Here is a 20,696-nt window from a genome sequence, read left to right on the forward strand (position 1 = left end):
TAGGATCGTGACCATTAGGGGGAGCTAGAGGAAGTAGGAAGGCTGAGGTGTATGTTGGCAGGGGAAGTAAAAAAGAAGAATGTTCACCTACATATGTGTGCATCTGATGTGATATACACTACAGATGGACTTCTCTACACACTGATGTCACAGTCACTGCACATTTTATATCAGAAGACTGGGAAATCAAAAACTTCCCTGTGAAACAAGGGATGAGAGAAAATCATACTGCTGAAAATGTGATTGTGCAGATCCTTGGGGCATTTGATGTCAAATGAACATTTTATGTTTGGTGCACACACTAAATCTGGCTCTATGTAAGGAGCTTTGTGATGTTCACGCAATCAAAATGGCGATTAGTAAACTAAAGCTGATCGCTGCCCTTTTCAGCAAGTCAGCTGTTTACAGCTACCTGCTCAAAAAGAAACAAAAACTACTCAAAGTTTCAAAGCACAAGTATGGGGTAAAATATTGTCACAGACACACCAAACTCTTATTAACTGACTTATTAAAGGATTGGAGGAACAACAGAAGATCCCCAGCAGTGAGTATTTAGAGAAGTAGAAAGATAACACAGATAATGTTTCTTTTTATTTCTAACAGGGCGAGATTAACAGAAGACATTCTTCATGAATGATTCAAGTGATTAAAAAACATCATAGGATGCGGTGAGTATACACAGGTGAATAGTCCTTTCCCCATTACAGTACAGTTAGAAAGAATTAAATAAAACTTTACTGAACAGATAATGAAGATTGATTCCACCAGTAAATAAGTGTCAAAGTAATTCTGTCAAGTCTTTTGGAAGAATTACAGGTGAGTGTGTAACTCTTAACATCGGGCAGGCACGTAAATACTATGGTGAGAACATCAACAAAGGATACACAGATCTCCAGTTAATTGTAACAGCAGAGGATCATTGATCATTCAGGACCTCAGGAAAGTATCAAACTTAAAAACTCAAAAGTCAAAAAGCTCCAACTCAAACAGTCTCAAATGTTGAATAACTAAGGTAAGAATCAAACAGTCACTTAATTGAGGTCCTTTTCAAATCCATACATTCAAAGTAAATCCATAGGTTGAGATCCAGATAATTGTAAGTTTGTTCTTCTTGACTGTTGTTATCGGACTCAAACTGATATGGCATAATTAGCATAGTTAAAGCAGTATTCAGTCTCTCAGGACTCAACGATTTTTGTAATGGACATTACATTTCCAAAACACACTCTAAGCAGTAGATCAATGACAACAGACTGGGGACGACTGACCAATGACAGCAGACTGGGCTTTTTGAAAGGCGGGTTTCAAAGGATCCTAAATTAAAACATTTTTAGTCAGAGAGTGGCTGCAACAATGTAAATTATAAGAAAAAATAGTTTTGTAAACACTAAATCATGTAAACTTACACTAGCTACACCTAAACAAATTTTTTGAACCTTTAAATGAGCATGATAAAGGCTCTTTTACACTCACACAAGGCTCTTTGAATACCAAGGTCTGCCCTTCGGTCTGTCCAACACTCCAGCTGTCTTCCAGACTCTTGTTAAAACAGAGATGTCCAATTCTGCTCCTGGAGGGCCACGAGAAAGCTTTTGGTCCCATTTGTTGATTAAAATAGTAGTGTTGCTCAGGCCTTTTCTCAGGTAGAGTGTATGATAAGCAGTCTCATGTTGGTTATGATCTGCTGATTTATTGTGAAGCCCCGGCACATCAGGGCTCTAGGCCACCATATAGATCAGGAATAGCCATATATCGAAATAGCGATTTAGCAATATATTGAAATAGCGATTTAGCTGTATAGCGAAATAGCATGATATTGGATTGATAATGACTGATAATAATTACATATTTTTTAATTAGCTTTTACACACACTCTAGCTCATAGATGAAAGACATTATGGCAGCCTTCCATGCAAGCCAGTTTATGCAAATGGTCTCCAATTAAGTAATTATGTGGAGAAGGGTGTTTTTTTTTTCTTTTGTTTTTTTGCACAGATTATTTTGTATGGATGAATAACAAACATTCTTGTACATAATAGTATGTGGAAAAATAATATGGTCAAATTTGGTCAACTTGTACATATGAACATTACAAGTAATGATTATATAATTCTTGCACTGAAAACAATTCAGCAGTTATTTGTTATTTTGTGCAGTTCATGTTTGGATCTTAGAGGCCTGTCAGGGAGTCCTGGACATCAGTAAAAATCACCACAAAGCCCTGAAAAAAGTCAAACAAATTCAGACTGTACCACTGTGTTTTCCAACAGTTTTCAAATATCAAACAAAATCCAAAACCCATAAATTACATAACATTAATATTCATTAATAGTACTCACATTTTTTATAAGCAATTGAGAATTGATCAAACTGAAGCCCTGCAGTGTGGGTAAGAGAAAACCAATCTTCAGAGCCGCTAAAATGCAAAGTAGAATAAACAGTTAATGATCAGATCGTTTTCAAACGTTGCTTTACTTGGTTGAAAACATTTTCAAGGTTATGAATACTTTAAACAATAATAAAAAAGTTTAGAATAATTAAAGTATCATTAAAATAATTTTACCATTTAGTTTTGGAAGTACAAACATCTTCACTGCCATCACTAACACTCGCTGGAATGAGTCAGTCTGTACATTGAAAGATTACACAAAGATTAGAAAACATCTTATAACGCTGATCTACCGCAGTGAATATTTGACCTGAATCATCACTGTCTGATCTCACCTTGAAATCACCAATCTCAGATGATCCGATAGTCAGCGTTAAACTGGATGCAGCATTCAGGGCAAAAGACCATGTAGAGTTTCAGAAAACTTTAAAACATTTTGGGCTTACTTAAAGGATTCATTCATTAAGAAATCAAATTTTTATTGATATTTTGACATATAAGAGGTAATTGTACTATAAAAACACTGTAAGTTTAAGCTTACAGTCCAGTCAGATTTACTGAAAGCAAGCTGCCGAAGCTCACAGACTCATTTTGTACTTCCTCCTCTTATTAGGAAAAAGGAAAAAACAGAAATAAGGTTTATCCAGTTACCATGTTAAAATATACTGCATTTTTCTTAATTTTGAGGATGGCATCTTTAAATGGACCCTTTTCGCATTTCCGGGGATTCTCAGAAGCGGTAGTTGTCATAGTTTGGTCAACTTTAATAGTGTTGAATGGGAGAGAACTGTCATGATCATTACTGGGAGTGCCCTTGTCTGCCACTAGAGGGCACTCCTACCCGGACTGTGTCTCACCCCACCTGTGAACTACATTACCCATAACACACTTCCCGGACTCATTATCCCATCTCATTGCACCCAGCTGTTTTGTGTTTCCTCATCAGTGTCTGTCTATTTATACCCTGTTTGTTTCTGCTTTAGTCATGGAGTTTTCAGTTCAGGTCACCAGTTTTTTTGTTTGTTTTCTTGTTTCTTGTTTGACTGCTTTGTGGATGTGGACCCTTGCCTGTTTTTGGATATACGACTTAGGATTACCCATTAAATATTCTGCACTTGGATCTGTCTGTTCGTCTCTGTGATTTACTGTGACAATAACAGTAAATATAATTTCCATGAGTTTCCAAAAGGGCTAAATATCAAGAGAATGAATACAGCAGTCAGAAGAGTCTTTGTATTAGAAACACTACATTTTTTTTGTCATTTACTGTTGAGCGAATACAACACAAAGCATAGTGTTTTTCATGAGCTGAACTCAAAGATCTAAGACTTTTGTACACAAAAGGCTATTTCTCTCAAATATTGTTCACAAATCTGTCTAAATCTGTGTTTGTACACAAAAAGCCTAAGGCACACTTGTGCAATAATCATGCTGTCTAATCAGCATCTTGATATGCCAGACCTGTGAGGTGGATGGATTATCTCGGCAAAGGAGAAGTGCTCACTAACACAGATTTAGACAGATTTGTGAACAATATTTGAGAGAAATAGGCCTTTTGTGTACAAAAGTCTTAGATCTTTGAGTTCAGCTCATGAAAAATGGGGTCAAAACCAAAAGTGTTGCGTTTATAATTTTGTTCAGTGTAACATATATATATATATATATATTTCACTTGCGATGTTGATAATTGTACTATCACGTCATCATAGTTTGTGAAAAGAGTAATATTTCATATTCAAAAATGCAGTGGTCATTTGCATTGAAGTCTTAATGGAGACACAATGCTTAAAACTTAATGTTTCAATCAGGGCCAAAAATAGGATAGAAAACGGCTAATCATTTCTAAAATATGAGTGTTTTTGACGTCAAATTATTATAAGTTGACCTCTGGGAACTTTATTAAAAAAAAATGTTTTTAAAAAGCAAGACTTCTAATGAAAACACAACTAAAAATGGAGCTCATTTGACGGTAAATTTAACTGAACAAATATCAATAAAACTCACTTTTTCATTTCGAAAGCTCCAGTCAGGTTTTCTTTGTCAATCAGAGCACTTCCACTGAAGCTACAGTCCTGCAGGTGGAGTGAGAGAAGAACAATGAAGTTAATTGTAAACTGAAATTCATTTTTAACAATGACATACTGATACATTTGGTGAACACATGGTTTTATATCACCGTTTGTAGTTTCTGTACAGCATATAAGAGGTCTTGCCAACTAGCTTTTTTACAACTGTGATATTACCCTTTACTGTGAAAGTGTGAGAGTTCCTCTTAGCCTGTTTTTGGTTTGTTTGTTTGTTTGTTTGACAATGTTTATGTGTGTTATTTGTGTATCCAAACACAAAACTCACCACATCCAGAGTAAAGAGAGGCACCAGTGTACCATCAGGTTTAACAGCGGAGAACTTTGCTGCAGCCGGTACATGAACGTCTATCACTCCTGAACTGAAGGAGAATAGTGGCGTCTCACTGGCGTATAACAGCACCTGCATCTCCATGTTGGGATATAATGTGCGTAGCTGAACAAATAATTTGTAAAGAAAACTCATTATTCATCTGGATAAGTATTTGATTTTACCTGAAAACTATAAAACATGGAAAAGACACAATTCAGACATAAAGACATGAGATTCATGACTGGTTTTACATCAGTAAACATAGTCATATTCTCTAGTTATTTATTGATTGGTATTTGATGTATCCAAAATAGTCAATGTTTATGATGATGTCTTTATTATTATTTCTTTTATTAATTATTCTTTATGTATTATTAATAGTTTACATGTTATTGGTTTCCTTAATCATTTGCATGTTTTTTCACTATATGCTCCGATATGTTTGAATATTTCCAGATGTAATATCTTTAGCGTCTCTTCTGTGCTGTAAGATCGACTGGCTGTATGTTCCAGTGGAATTAATTATGTATCAAAATATGTCTGTTTCCATCTCTGCAAGACATGAGATAATGCAATATAGAGAATAAAACATGAGATAATGCAACAACACCTTCTGTTATCTATTTTCAGCTCTCTTTGACACGTGACCAGTCACTCTGACCTAGCCGTTACACCAACATAATGGATATAATGGATAAGTCTGTTTGACCTTTTCTTATTAGACCAAAACAAGTTTATGAGGATGTACGTTTCCTGTAATATATAGTCTTTGCTCTTCTTTTTCTCTTCACTTTCTTTCTTTTTGCTCTTTGCTTCTCCTTCTGCTTCTCCTTTCATTCTGCAAATATCTTCTTTTGTTCTTTACTTTCTAATTTTTGCCTCTCTTCTGCTTCTTCTACTCTTTCTGCTTCTGCTTTATCTATTCTACCTCCCCTTTCCTTCTGCAAAGATCTTCTTTCGTTCGTCCTTTATACGGTGATCTTCACTCTTTATCCATTAGATACAATACTCTGGATTTTAGTAAACTACTATTCACTTGATTAATTTGTTTGTCTCTATAATTTTTACTTAATAAATGTATCATTCCTTATTTAAATGTAATCTCTGACATAATCATTGCTGGACTGTCTGGATCTCATTGGATCAGTTTGTGCATCAGTATTAAACATAAAATATTTATCTTTTTATTTTCGTTACAACGTGACATGTACATACTGACCTGTGGAATGAAGGCTCCAAACTGGCTGGTGTTCAGATGGATTGGAGAACTCTTTGGTATCTGTGATTGACACATTAAATGACACAGCTAAATGAGTGATTTAATAGTTAAAACTAAATTTTAAATTAATAAGCGGGCATGATTCCTTGTAGGTAAATAATGAGTGTAAGATACACAACTCTTCCAACACAAATTATATATAGTTTCATTGGATATGCTAATTTTATTTAATTTCTTAGTATTATTATTATTATTATTATGAGAGCTCATTTGTATTTCCTCACCATGTCATCTCTGATGTTGATTTGAAGAACTCCAGACCTGAGGAAAGCGTAAGCTGCCGAATTTACAAAGAATTCAGAGGCAGCCAGTGAAAGCATGGAGTTTTCTACATACTGCACGTCAAACACGCTTGCAGAGAAAGGTGGTTCAGATGGAGAACTGCGGCTGTAAAACTCACCCTGTCACAGGAACAACAACCAAACATCATCTGAATATATTCAGAAAGAGAAACCTATTAATAGTTGTATCTCAGAGATGTCCAGTCCTGCTCCTGGAGGGTCAATTTCCGGCAGAGTTTAGCTCCAACACTCCTGCCTGGAAGTTTCTAGTCATCCTGAAGACCTTGATTAGCTGGTTCAGGTGTGTTTAATTTGGGCTAGAGCTAAACTCTGCTGGGAAGGCCCAGGATTAGACACTCCTGTTGTAACTGTATGAATATGATTTATGACAATGAAATGTTAAGCTGGGCATACACTGTGCGATCTGTTCATCCAAATTTGAACCAATTTCTGAGTTGTATGACTCTTTTTTTTTTGAGTCGGGACGAATTTCAGTTTTGTCATGCAGGGTACAGGGGAAAACGAGAGCCTTTCCCGACCAGCAACCAGATGGTCAGATGAATTTCTGAATGTCCAAAATTTTGCACTGTTGAAACAAGGATACGAATCATTTCCCCTAAACTCACTGCACCTCCAACAAAACAAATTACACCATGGTGACACCAATATCAAGTCGGATCATATAGATCGTCTGAGCTTTGGCTTTACATCGCATGCATGAGAGCTGGTATTTAACAAAAACATGAAATTGTACAGTGTATGTCCAGCTTCAATCATTATTATAAATGCTGAATCAAAAGTCCTTACCTTAATATCTAATTCAAAGCTTTGGTCTGTCACAGCCGGGGAGGATGTGAGAGGGATGCTCAGATATATATACTGACCCACAGGTACATTAACTAGGAAGAAATCATTTGAGCTTGATTACTGTTCATCTAATGAAGTGGAATGTAATGTGTGCTGTAGTTTTCTAAGTAGGTTTCCAAGGATTTTGTATTTACAATGACGTCAATGACATTAATGTCATTTAGTAGCAATAGCTAAATAATACAGCCAAAATAACCCACAGTAGGGTGAGTCTCACAAAAATGTTCACATCAAATTCAAAGAAAATTTTTTAAATAACAATCACATTTACCATATTTATGAAAATAATGCCACAATGCAAAATATATTATTGGTCATAAAATCATTTTCTTTATGCATAATATGTTTTTTATTCTGTTTTAAAGCTGCAGTCCACGATTTTTCCTCTTTGTTGCCATCTCTGTTTGAAACCTGCAATTGCAGTCATATGCGGAACAGTTATCTGTACGTGCGTTGTGCCTCGGCACGGCTCAGCGCGGATGAATCTAATGCTTGCTGTCAGTCACCGCACAGGACCTTTTTGGATTACATTCCGCCATCAAAATGATAAGTTTAATTATTTAAGCTGCTGTTTGAAAAGGCTATAAATGATCCGCTACCAGCAACATCCTCACGTGATAAAACAGACTAGCCTGGACTCCTTCCTTTCTGTTTACGGATGTGACGTAATGACGCACAGACAAACTGCTGCTTGCTCAAATTTCCCGCGGAAATCCACCACGTCGCTCTTATTATAAAACATTATTACAAGCTTACCGTTGTGAATCGAGCTAAGATAATGAGATAGTTTTGAACACTGGCTGGTTATGTACTTGCTTAAAAATTGATTTTGGATAATTTTTAACCAAAAAAAGTTAGGGACTGCAGCTTTAATCTATATGACCTATTTATAATGCATCATTTTGTGACATTTCTATGCCAGTACCAGGTATTTCCTGCAGTTTGATCTCCAGTTCATTGATTGCTTGTTGAGTTGCTGGGCAAATCTAAAAATATAAAAAAAGAAAACAACAATACAAGATATGAGCAGGAGATAAGCAGCAGATAATAGTGTTGGTTATTATTATTATTATTATTTATGACAAACCTGCTCACGTATCATGTCTGAAATTTTTCCACTGAAAGAACTTACAAATGGCTGAAAAATAAAGCTGCAGCAAAACAGACAGAAGCACAAGTGATTCTTACTTCTTGAGGTTGATGGGGAAATTTTGTAATACCTTCATTTCATTTTAAGAGTCAAAAACAACAATCAAAAATATAACTCTGTGACTATCATAAGCACAAGTGTTGCATGTTATCTTCAGGTAACATTTCACATCTTAGTCTTTTATTCTTTGTTAATGCTGGTCTTACCTAGCACCTCCGTGGAACTGTATGTCCACATCTCCTATGTCAGCACTACAGGAAACAGTGGTGATGGAGAGGTGGCCAGCATCATCTCCTAACTGCAGGAGGGTGTAGATTTGGACATTGTACACAGCCAGATCAAATGAGCCATCATCATGGCTGCAATCATAGAACAAAAGACAATCTTATTATCTTATAAACAATCAAGTTATTTATATTACAAATGTCTTGTTTAATACACTTTCTTTGATATGATGCTATCTTGAGGGATCTTTCCCATTCCCCTTTGGCAAACTGTACTATCATGGACCTTAAGCTTAAGCTCCTGCCATAGATTCTTAATAGGATTTAGACCCACAGACAGCAACCAACTTTCATAATGGCCCAACAGCTCCAGGACACTTGCAGCAAATGGCTGATTCACTGTTCATGACTTCAACAGTGTGTGCCATCAAAGCAGTGTTCATTTAAAAATAATGAAAACTAAGAAAAAAAAGTTTATTGACAACCTTTTTCTCCGTGACTGAGACTAGACGATGACAGACTGCTTTGACACAATCTGCATTGTAAAAAGCGCTATATAAATAAAGGTGACTTGACTTGACTTAACTTGACAGACAACACCAACGTCATTAAATGATAACTGTGACTATATCAACACATTCAATATCATTGACGAAAAAAGACAAGACTGAAATGTGGCTAAAAACTCAAAACTTGACCAAAATCACACTTTGTTTTGTCGAAAAGAGAAGACAAAACATTACAGACTGTTTTTTCGAGCTTTCATGTTTACAGTTGCCAAATTTCAAGAATTTAAACCCCCAATCAGGACTTCAGCGATCTTCATTTGAGATTTTCTACTTAAATTATAGTGTCATTCAGTCGGTCTATATCGCGCTGCTCGTTTGCTTGACTAAATCTGACCAAAGTGTAGGCTGATATCCAGCAGTGGCCCTCAAACTGCAGTATGCAAACAAAATACTAAGTTTTGCCATTCATTTAATTTTACTCCAACTGAAAATTAAATTAAATTAAATCTGAGCATGTATTTCTAGCAGGTAAAATGCTGTAAATACATGACATTCAATCAAATTACCTCATCTTTCACAGTCAAAACTGCATCCACACAAGCCAGCAAATTGCGCTACATTAGTGCTGTTCTCGACAATATACCTTTGTAAAAGTAGGAATTTAGCACTTACAAAATTGTTTTTTATTATTTTTATTATTGTTTTTAATGTTGATCATTATTATACGAGTAAGAATACAATGTTTCACAAATTCAAATGTTATATTGATTTTATACAACACTTCAACAAACAGAAGGGTAATATTAAGTGATTTAGATTTTTGCTCTATTTTTCTAACGAAAGCCATAGCAGAACGTATTCGGTTACGTATGTAAGCTCAATTCCCTGAGATACGTAACAAGTACTGTGTATGGGGAACAAATACAATCACGCCGTGCCATGGGAGGGAACGACTGAACCTATCTTGGGCACCGGAGGGGCTCAGGGGATAAGTAGGGAGGCAAAAGCCGCCATACCCTCATGGTTACACATGCTAAGAGGGAGCTGGCTCCCATGAGATAACAGCACGACCGTAGAGGCCATCAAATTATGCTAAAAGGACCCGAGCATGCAACGCCGGAACGTCCAAGTTATAGAACCTGACAAACCAGTCGGCCGCCGCACAGATGTCTTTAATGAACACCACTAAACCAGGCCAACGAGGAGGCCATACCTCTAGTGGAGTGGGCTCATACTGGGGCAATCCCGGCCCATAGAGGAGTAATAAAGAGTGATAGCGTCTATAATCCAATGCGAGTCTTTGCTTTGTTACCGGAAAAGCCCCTTGGTGCAGGCGCCAAAGCACACGAGCTGGTCCAACTGCCGAAAAGGCGCGGGTCGCTCAATGTAAGTCCAGCTGACACTCGTTCCCTGAGTGATGTAGCAGGGTAATTACCTCCGCTCTGAACAGAGTCGAGGGCACCTTAGGAAATTAGCCGTGCCTGGGTTCCAGGATGACCTTTGAGTAATTAAGCCCAAATTCGAGGCAAGCAGGGCTCACGGTGAGGGCCTGCAGATCACCTACATGCTTTACCGGTGCTAGAACAGAGCAGTCTTAAGTGATAGGGGTCGAAGATCAGCTGACCACAGCAGTTCAAAGGGAGGGCCTTTGAGCGCTCTGAGGACCGATGCTGGTTCCTCCAGAGTGGGGCCACCAGGCGAACTTTTGTGTTTGTCTTCCCTGATTCGTCTGATGACCTGAGGGATCACAGCAAAAAGCATAGAGGAGGAGGCTGGGCAGATTTAGTAGTGAGAGTAGTATTCTGAGGCGAAGAGGTCGACTTCTGCCTTCCCAAAGATCTCCCAGATTCTGAGAACCGTCCGGGGGTGGAGCGTCCACTCGTCTGAGGGGACATTGCTCCGAGAGAGCGAGTCTGCTCCCAGGTTCATTTTGCCCAGCACGTACGATGCTCTCAGTGATCGCAGGTTGGGGAGCGCCCATTCTAAGAGCTGCTTTGCCAGCGCATTTGCCACCATGGTGATTTATGTAGGACACCACCGTCATAGGACTAAGATGTGGTGTTCCCTCAGGACCGATTTGGAGGGCCTGACAAACTGCTGGTTTGGAGGGCCTGACAAACTGCTAGCCTCTTTAAGCAGTTGATGTGCAGCTGGCTCTCCTGACTCGAGGCTGGTCTGCCCTCACACAGATTGCCCCAACCCATGTTGGACACATCTGTTGAGACCACCATCCTTCTGGACACCGCCCCTAGGGAAACCCACGGTTGAACCACTGTGGGTCCTTCCAGGGGTTAAACAGGCCTGATTCACCCGTGCCACCAAGCATGAGGTGGGAACTGAAGGTATAGCTAGTGCTGCAGAGGCCACATTCGTAGGGGGCCAATCTGTAGAACCTTTGAAATGCTTCAGAGGTAATGGGCTCTGGTCCCGATAGAAGCCACGAGCTGCTGAATGGCCAGAGCGTGCTCTGGCAAGACGGGCTTTGGCACGCTGCATCACCATAGGCTCGCGCAGCTCTGCCGTGCCATCATTGGTTAAAATATTTTCCCAGTTTGATCCAATGGCCGTGCAGTTACACGGCGCCATTGAAAAGGCTTCAGTATCGAGGAAAAAATTAGTTTTTCCCCAAATGCAGTATGAGTGAAGTATCGAAAGGGAACTGCAGCACACAAGCTGTGTTTCGTGAATTAATCTGTGGCTTTGAACGAATCATCAATGATTCAGTGACCCATTCATACAGCTGCTTGCTTTGATACTGAAAGAATGAATATAAACTCCTAAAAACAGTGACTTACCCCCACCTACTGCCAGTTTTAATATAAGACTCGCAGAAGGATGTTAAATCCCTCAGGGAGTATGACACTCTAAAAAGTCTAAGAACCACTGAACTAAGGAAAGAGGATATGTAGAATTGCACAAGTGCTACTGCTAAGAGTGCAATGTCAATACAGCCAAATAGCAACCAAAATTAATGTTGGTAACTGCAGTTTGACTAAAAGTAATGACTGAAAGTCAAAGCAAAAATCCAATGACTTTTTGTTGACTAAAACTATGAAAGTTGTGATTGTAAAAAGTGACTAAGACTAATCAGCTTTTTCGTCTGAAGATGAAGATTAAGACTAAATCAAAAATGGCTTTCAAAATTAATACTGCATCAAAGTACCGCAGGAGCAATTCATGAACATTTGGTTACTGTCGTAGCAGTTTCTGCAGGGCGGCTGCACGAGCTCTGAGGACGACAGCTCATCCGTGCATCTCATATTTATTCTGACACATTCAGTTCCGCTAATGCTCACAAAACCGTGATTTTTATTAAAAACTCTATTCATGTAACATTAATGCGGTTAAATGTTTGCAACAATAGCTGTAGGTTTATTGGCATCAATGAGTCTGTGACTCCCAGCATGAGATTGTGTCCCAGACGGCATGAAATAATTTGTGAATATTTGTGGCTTAAATAGCTGGAAAATATACTGTACTGCAGTTCTGTCGAGGTTTCGCCCAGGCAGGGTTATTATAGTTAACTAACAAAAACAAAAACTATTAAAACATTTATGCTAATCAAAATAAACCTGAAATATAAGAAAATAAAAATATTAGTTGAAAACTCCTGACCTTCAACCGACACGATCATTATCCTTTCATTAGCCGAGAATATTATGTTAAATTAAATTAAATTAGATTGGATAAGTGTCTGTGACCCATTAAAAATACATCAACAACAAAATCCCAGGGGTTTAGTTTTAGCCTACATGCACAAATAGCAGCATAAACAACAGAACATGAGGATTTATCATCATCACACACCTACAGTGCTTCTGTGAACCGAGAAAAAATCAGGATAAAATCATATAAAAGGAATAGGCCTATGCCTATTCATGGAATATATTTCACTTAAATAATTAACATATTAACAAAATGAAAGAAAAAAAAAAAAAAAGTAATAGACTAAGATATATCTATATGCTGTTTCAGTTGATTTTTGAGAAGCAATTCACGGAATGGAAATGGAAATTGATTTTGTTTTCTTTATTTTACAAGCAATGTTTTGTTTTTATTGAGAGTGTACAAAAATAATAAGCCTAATTAACCTTTCACATATTCTAATGGTGTTTCTCTTAGGACTATAAATGTCAGAGTACTTTAGGTTGTTTCCACTTTTAAGAAAATGCGATCAAGTGATCGCGCCGGCGCCTCACGCACACACAACATAACCTCAGTTCTAGTAACTTGACACTGCAGTCTGTTCATTGTTAAAATAAAACACAGTCAACCAAATATATAAAAAGTTACACTGCTCATTTTAAATAGTCTGTGTACAATCAAAGCGTTTAAAGGGGTCATGAACTGCATTGTTTTATTGTTTTATAATGTTTCCTGGGGTGCATTTAAAATGTTGGTGTGCTTTTTACATCCAAAATTTTCATAATTTAGAAATAAAAGCCATTTTTCTACCCTGATTTTAGCCTCTGATTTGAATGCTCTGTTATAAGGGGCATGTCTGCTGTAAGACTTTAGTGTAAACTCCCACTACTGTGATTGGCTAACATTTTTCCATTTGAAATAGCTAAGTATTACTCCCTCGAAAACTTTTAACTCATTTTTAATGTTACAGCTCTCAAGGTTAACTAATCATGAAAAGTGCTGCGTTACATTTAGATCTATGGCATTATATTTGGCTGCAGTGATGAACATTGTAGTCAATCACAGACATGTTGTTGAGCTCATGAAAGCATGATCTCGTTATTGCAACTCAATTTCTGCATACTAATGTCACTAACACTGCAAACACATTGTAACTAAGATTTCTGATCACCATTGTTGGGGTTTATTTGACTTAAAGACCAAAGAGGCATCAGTGTGTGTTCATGGTCCTTGTCATATAAGAATATGAAATTGTACAGAAAAAGATTTATCTGTTTCCAAAATCACCTCAGGTAAAACTGGTGCACTTACATGATGCCAAACTGTGTTGCCCAGCTGCCTGTGACGCCTAATGAGAGTTGACTGACTGTCACAGATACACCTGTTCCCTGTACAAACACCAGTGATGGGTCTGGCATGCTGCACTCCACAACCTGCATGCTGGAAAGACAAAAACACATCCGTTTATCATTTATGGAATATATTCACGATAATGCATTCAATTTTTTTTTTTTTTTTTTGCTAAATTATTACTTTTTGCATTCAAGCTAAAATAACAGTTTATTACATGTGATGCATATAAGCACTACTAACTAAATGTCATGTATTTGTGCTTAAATAAATGCATTTAGTATCTGTGACAACTCTAAGAACATTTTAATTAGTTTGTTTGGTTTGATTGTCAGTGTACTGACTTTGATAAGTCATAGTCTACAGTCCCGATCCAGATGTCTATCCCACCCCGGACCTCTGGGATTGCAGTACTCTTCAGTTCACTTTGTATCCGGACAGACATCATCTGAGACACTGAACACATAAAGAAACAGATACAACAGCATATATCACCTCTTAGGTATCATCAAGATCAAAATATACCAGATTTCATGTATTTTAAAGGGTTAATCCACCGATGGCAAAATGGGTTTTTAATAAAACTGTGCTGCCTATGCAGGAGAAATGTGATTTGATTCATTTATTTATTTATAAAATCTATGTTACATGACTAGAGAAAACAGAAAAAGGGGCTTTGGATTTTTTTTTTCTTTCTAAAAAGGGCCCTTTTGCCAAAACTTCAACACCCATAATGCACTGGGCTGAATCCAACTGTCCTTGAACAGGGATACAAAAATTTGTAGTTTTTACAAAACTCCTGGATCTATCAAAAGACTCTTTTAACATCATTGTTCATTCACACACACTACTGGCATTTGTAACAAAAAAAGTGCTGAAGTTACCCTTTAAGTACTCAAACAAAATACAATTAAATATTTGAGGGTTTATATTGCAGATATATTCTGTTATCTTTCAATAAATATCCATCAAGCAAGAGGAAATATACAGAGGCTATTTTTGATAAATGCTATTAAATGCCTGTAGCTTTCTAGTAATCCTGAGGCCCTTGATTAGCTTGATTTATTATTTAATTCTTTATTTGACAGGGACAATGGATAGTATAAAAACTGCCCCAGAATTAGCTACAAAGCTAAATTTCATCTGCTACATTACTGTGTGTTCGCTCGGTGGCTGGTATGAGACACTTGTTGAACACTGCAGTACACTAGATCGATATTAGGCAAGGCAAGGCAATTTTATTTGTATAGCACATTTCATACACAATGGTACTTCAAAGTGCTTTACATAAAGAAGAAGAATAAAAATAGAACATAAGGAAAGGAAATAACAGTAAAAACTAGGATATAATTTATAAAAGCTGGATGACTTGTGTTGTTAAATGGCATGCAATTAATTTGAAAATATATTGAAAATGCTATATTTCTGTTAATACAAATAAAGCTCTTTCTGGTTATGCTTTGTTAGCCACTTGACTATAGTGTTGTCTCTGAGGTACAAACATGTTACTTGCAGCAAATCAAGAAAATGTCTCAGGTTACGTATGTAACCATGGTTCCCTGAGAACAGGGAATGAGACACTGCGTTTGACATGCTTTGGGGAACGCCTCCTCATGAACTGGTGTCTGAAAACAATGATCAAATCACAACAATCCTATTGGCCAGCATCAGCCTATGACGTCATCATTGCGTGACCAGGAAGTATATAAGGAGCGCCTATAGAAGCAATCAGAACCTTATCGTCTGAAGGGACTGTTCAGCAGGCAGCCCTGAAGCATGGCTAGGAAACGCTCGTTCCCTGTTCTCAGGAAACCATGGTTACATACCAGTGGTGGCTACAGGTCTGTCAGAGAGGGGAAGCTCATTTTCGGCCTACATCATAAAATTGTCTATTTATTTAAAAGTAAATTCTGCCCTACGTTCCTTTTCAAGAAAATGGTCTATGACCCTGTCATACCAACTAGGAGTCTTTTCAAGTGACTTGACCAGTGTCCTCTCAATGGCCAGCAGAGCTAGGCTGCTTAAACAGCCTTGACCCATTGTGTTTCGGGTGTAGGACTTGAGTCGCTTTAAACAGGAGAAGCTCCTTTCTACACCTGCAGATGTAGCTCCAATTGTTGCCACTGATGAGAATGAAGGAATGAATGAATGAACGATCTAAAAAAAAAAATTAAACTCAATAAAACTGAAACAAGGAATGTGGTGTATAATTGTGTGAAATGTATGATGAAAATCAAGCAATTTCACCAAGCAAATATCAAAGAAATAGGTTGCAGCAGTTTTTATTTCGACTGAACTTGAGAAATCCGCGATGGGACTGAGCGCGAATAGCTTCAGTGTTTCCTTATAGTACAGAATCGCTGTCAGTCAAAAGGAGATGCAGTCTTTCGACAGACCCTCCAATCATCACGCAGAAGCTCGGAGTCCGGGCCAGCCCACTCCCCATTCACCCCCAGAGACGCTGAGCGTCCGTGGGCGGGACATAATCGCAGCATTTATCCAATGACCGTCTAGTTTCGAAGCGCTGAAAAAAAACGTTCAAAGCAGCCCCATTGTAGTCAATGGACGCTGGGCTTCAATAGGGAAATGCACTGTGACGCTGCGGGAATGTATGAGAAGGAAATCGAGTCAGTCGACCTGCTATATGTAACTGATTCTGAACGAACTCGTCTTTGAGATGAACGTTTTCTAATGCATTTTTAGTCAATAAAATGTTAATACAATAGTACATATTTGACCATTAATTTTGTGACATTATAAGGGAAGCCGAGCTTCCCTTGCAGTCTTAAAGAAATCGCCACTGTTACATACGTAACCTGAGACGTTCCCTTTCGAAAGGGAACTCAACACCCAGACAGCAACATAGTGTGGCCCAGATCCGGCCCACATCTGGTACATGTGGTTTACACACGGACTAGATGTGGGCTGATTCTGGCCCGACACTATGTTGCTGTCAGGGCACTGTGTTTGACATGCTTTGGGGAACGATATACCAATGCCGCCATGCTTGAGGGGAGTGCATGTCAAAAATGGCTAGACAAACATCAGAAGTAGCAGCTTCAACTGAAGTGCCAGAATAGCACTTCCTCCTACGGGTCATACATAGGATGTGAGTGACAGCATTCCTTATGGCCAACAGTCCAAGCTATAAGCCTCAAAGAGGCCTTCCAGTCACTTTTCAGGGGAACGTACTCGACCCCGATTGCCACCAGGGAGGCCAACCTGGTCTTACAGAAACCTAGCCTTGGCCAACAACCTGTCTGATCACAGAGTCTCAATTCACATTCTTCAGAGAAGATATCCAGTAGGCAGACCGCTTCTAGCAGACCGCCTAAACCCTCGTTCTAGCCTAGGCCAGCTATAGCTGTGGGCTTATAAGGCCAACACATAAGCATAGATCTGCCTGGGGCTAAGAAACAACAGCCTCTACCAACAACTCTCAACTGAGAGGAGGCAAACTCTGAGAAGACTATATTTCTACAATAAAGCTCAGAGGAGCAGAGCTCAACCCAAGCACACAATGTCAGGCGGCCTGTAAAGCCGATGCTGAACATAGATCTATCTGAAGTTAGTGATAACTAATCTTAAAACTCTAGCATTTACCAGAGGAGAAAGCAGCTTCTGTGTCTTCAGTGAATTCTGCAAAGAATGAAGTCAACACATCCATAAAGAGGGCTAACAAAGTATTACCCTTAATAATATATCGTTCCAGCCAACCTAATGGAACTTCAGGGCCCTTAAACCACATCCTATACAGAAAACCAAGGTTTTTATAAATATAAAGAGACCTGCCAAGCCAATTTCAGCAGGTCCAACTGATGTGCTTACAAACAGACATTGTGTGTAAAGCAATACCAGCCTGACCTGCTGCTGCGTATGGATGCGTTGAAGCCTGCCTATATCACGAGATAGTTGCACCCATTTCGTCAGTAGGAGGCATCGACATCGAAGAGTGGAGCATTTTACAAGTAAAACACACTCACAATAACCAACAGACAGATCCCACAAGAACTGCCTGTACATGCTCTTTTGTTCTCATGAAAGACAATGTCATAAGTTATGTGTGTGATCAGATGTCAACACTATGGGACACGATGCACACACTTCCTGAAATGTTTGTCAGATATAATTTGTCTCACCTTAATACCAATTTGATATAACTTGCTTTCAAACAAAACAGTCCCTGAAGACGAAAAGATACTGACTGTTTCTCTAGTCGCTACTTATATACTTCGGGTCACGCAATGATGACGTCATAAGCTGTCGCCAGCCTAAGGGATTGTCGTGATTTGATAATTGTTTTCAGACACCGGTTCATGAGGAGGCGTTCCCCAAAGCGTGTGAAGTGCAGTATTGAGTTCCCTTTCGAAAGGGAACAAGAGATTCAAACAATAAGACCGTGTTGAACTATAACAATGATTAGTCATTAAAGGATCAAAACAGTTGCTCACCTGTCTAATAAAACACATAACATATCAAAGCGTCTTTGGTGTTTCCATGGTTTCTAAACTGGTAAAACCGGAAATCGAGTGTAACACTAACAGGTGACGCAATGACACGGCCATTACACTGGTTAAAATAGCTGATTTTTCTGGATTTAAACATTGTTTGGAACATTTGGGATAAACTAAGTACACAATTCAACAAAATATATAACATTGTATTGATATTTTAATACATATTGTGCCTTTAAGCCCAGTTCATAACGCCAGTGACTGTCACTGCATGTCCCCAGTGGCTGCTGTTTAGGTTGCTATATAATGGGCGTTCCTACTTCTCGTTGCCTACTAATATATAATTAACTTTCATGGATGTCAATCTGTTTTGGTGATATGAAATAAGTTGTTTTTGGAGGGAAAAGTTTATATATGAAAGGAATCTTTGCATAAAAGTATAATATATTACAGAAACAATGCTGGAAACAGTCAGTTTCCTGTGATTCATCAAGCAGCAGAGAACTGTTAGACTACAAAAGAGAAAACAATCACATGTATTTCCCTGATGGACAGGTGGCTGTCATGTCAAACTGAAACTCTCAGTAAAGAATGTTGTTAGATGTCATTTCAGAACAATGCAGTGAAGAACTTACCGCCTCCGAGACCCTTCTCTGACAGAAGAGTTTTTAGTGCCGGATAATCTGCATGTGTGTATGTTAATATCATCAGGAAATAAATGACCAGCTGCATCCTTCAACTCCTGCTGTGTAAGACAAAATATATTACACATGAGATGCTGTATTTTAACTTCTGTCAAGTAATTTGACTGGTATTTACACTGCAAATTAAGAATAAAAAGTATTACAGTTGGAACGTCAATGTATTGTAATTACTAATTGTACATTTAGTTCAAATGTTGGTGTTAATTCTCAGACACACACACAGACACATTGAAATTGACATCACTTCAATTGTACTATGATAAAAGAATCAGATTTTTTATCTTTATTTAAATGGCTCCAGCAGCAGATAACAAATCTTAGATGTCTTTAGACATCTTTAATGCACACATTTATCAGTATGTGTGTTCCCTGTAAATGGAACCCTTGACCTTTGCTTGGATATATTGTAGTGTATTTTATTTTCGCATTCAACAACTGATCTGCTTTACCAGAAGATCATATCAAATGACACCGTAAATGTTAATCAAGTCTCATTTTAATCATGATCCTTTTGTTCAGCTGCGTTAAAGTCACTTCCTCAAATTATAGAGAACTGATACAAAGACCAAAACACAGTTATTTGAGGACCCTGCTCAGACACACACACACACACACACACACACACACACACACACACACACGCACACACACACACACACACACACACACACACACACACACACACACATATATATATATAGATGTGTTTATAACCACAGGCATTATTTTTTTTAGTTTTACTGTTAGTTGGTCTGCATTCCATGCATGACAGAGGTTTGATTTGTTCACTTTCTGACATTGTGAACAGTAATCTGTATGCTGAGCACAACAATGATTTCAAATAAAGACAGCACATCTGTATCGATTGGGAAGATGCTTTTATCCAAAGTGACTAACTGTGATTGTAAGTTTTACATTTGACAATGTATATTTCTTGGCAATCAAATCGCAGAATTTGGCATTCAATTCTACCAGTTGTGCTTCAACATATTTTTGTTTGATATGTTTATATTTATAACCAACATGAATCCCTTGCAGGAAAAAAGTTTGTATAAAGAATATTAAATATTTGATAAACATTTTCTTATGAATTTAATATTGAATTTAATATTTCTTATGAATATATTTATTTATGCATAGATTTATTTTTTATAATGTTCAAATTTTGAGCATGTGAAATTGTAAGAACGTACCTCAGGTCGCACAGCACAGCAGGTGTCTGAAGGGAAAGTTGATTGTTTCTGTGAGAGTGTTTCCTCAAAAGCAGCTTTAAAATAACATTATTCACAGAGGAGGGGCAAGAGTTCAGTTCCTGCTTTGGGTGTCTTTAAATATTGAAGGATAATTACTTGGGCTGTCAATTAAAAAATAAAAAAAAAATCTTTCTAAATTCATAACAAGAATTATGTTGTCAGCAAAAGATAAGCTTTAAGTTTAAGTCTAAGGT

General features: G+C 37.9%; 1 protein-coding gene across 2 annotated transcripts; it reads right to left on the reverse strand.

Annotated features, from left to right (window-relative positions):
• Window positions 1-474: 474 nt before the first annotated feature.
• LOC137036093 (bactericidal permeability-increasing protein-like) lies at window positions 475-20,485 on the reverse strand. Of its 2 annotated transcripts, none has more exons than XM_067410062.1 (16): window positions 20,443-20,485; window positions 19,181-19,290; window positions 14,436-14,547; window positions 14,053-14,181; window positions 8,570-8,722; window positions 8,301-8,364; window positions 8,139-8,199; window positions 7,154-7,245; window positions 6,290-6,466; window positions 6,006-6,065; window positions 4,742-4,909; window positions 4,394-4,461; window positions 2,725-2,767; window positions 2,564-2,627; window positions 2,340-2,416; window positions 475-2,221 (listed from the first exon to the last, which is right to left on the reverse strand). In XM_067410062.1, the coding sequence occupies exons 2-16, from the start codon at window positions 19,275-19,277 to the stop codon at window positions 2,171-2,173; spliced, it is 1,416 nt and encodes a 471-aa protein (XP_067266163.1). In that variant the 5' UTR covers window positions 19,278-19,290; window positions 20,443-20,485; the 3' UTR covers window positions 475-2,170. The 2 variants fall into 2 exon arrangements, with proteins under 2 accessions (XP_067266163.1, XP_067266164.1); XM_067410063.1 differs by having other exon boundaries at window positions 19,181-19,287; window positions 20,443-20,480.
• Between the last annotated feature and the right edge of the window lie 211 nt (window positions 20,486-20,696).

The sequence above is a fragment of the Chanodichthys erythropterus genome, chromosome 14 (genome assembly GCF_024489055.1).
Source record: "Chanodichthys erythropterus isolate Z2021 chromosome 14, ASM2448905v1, whole genome shotgun sequence".
Lineage (NCBI taxonomy): Eukaryota > Metazoa > Chordata > Actinopteri > Cypriniformes > Xenocyprididae > Chanodichthys > Chanodichthys erythropterus.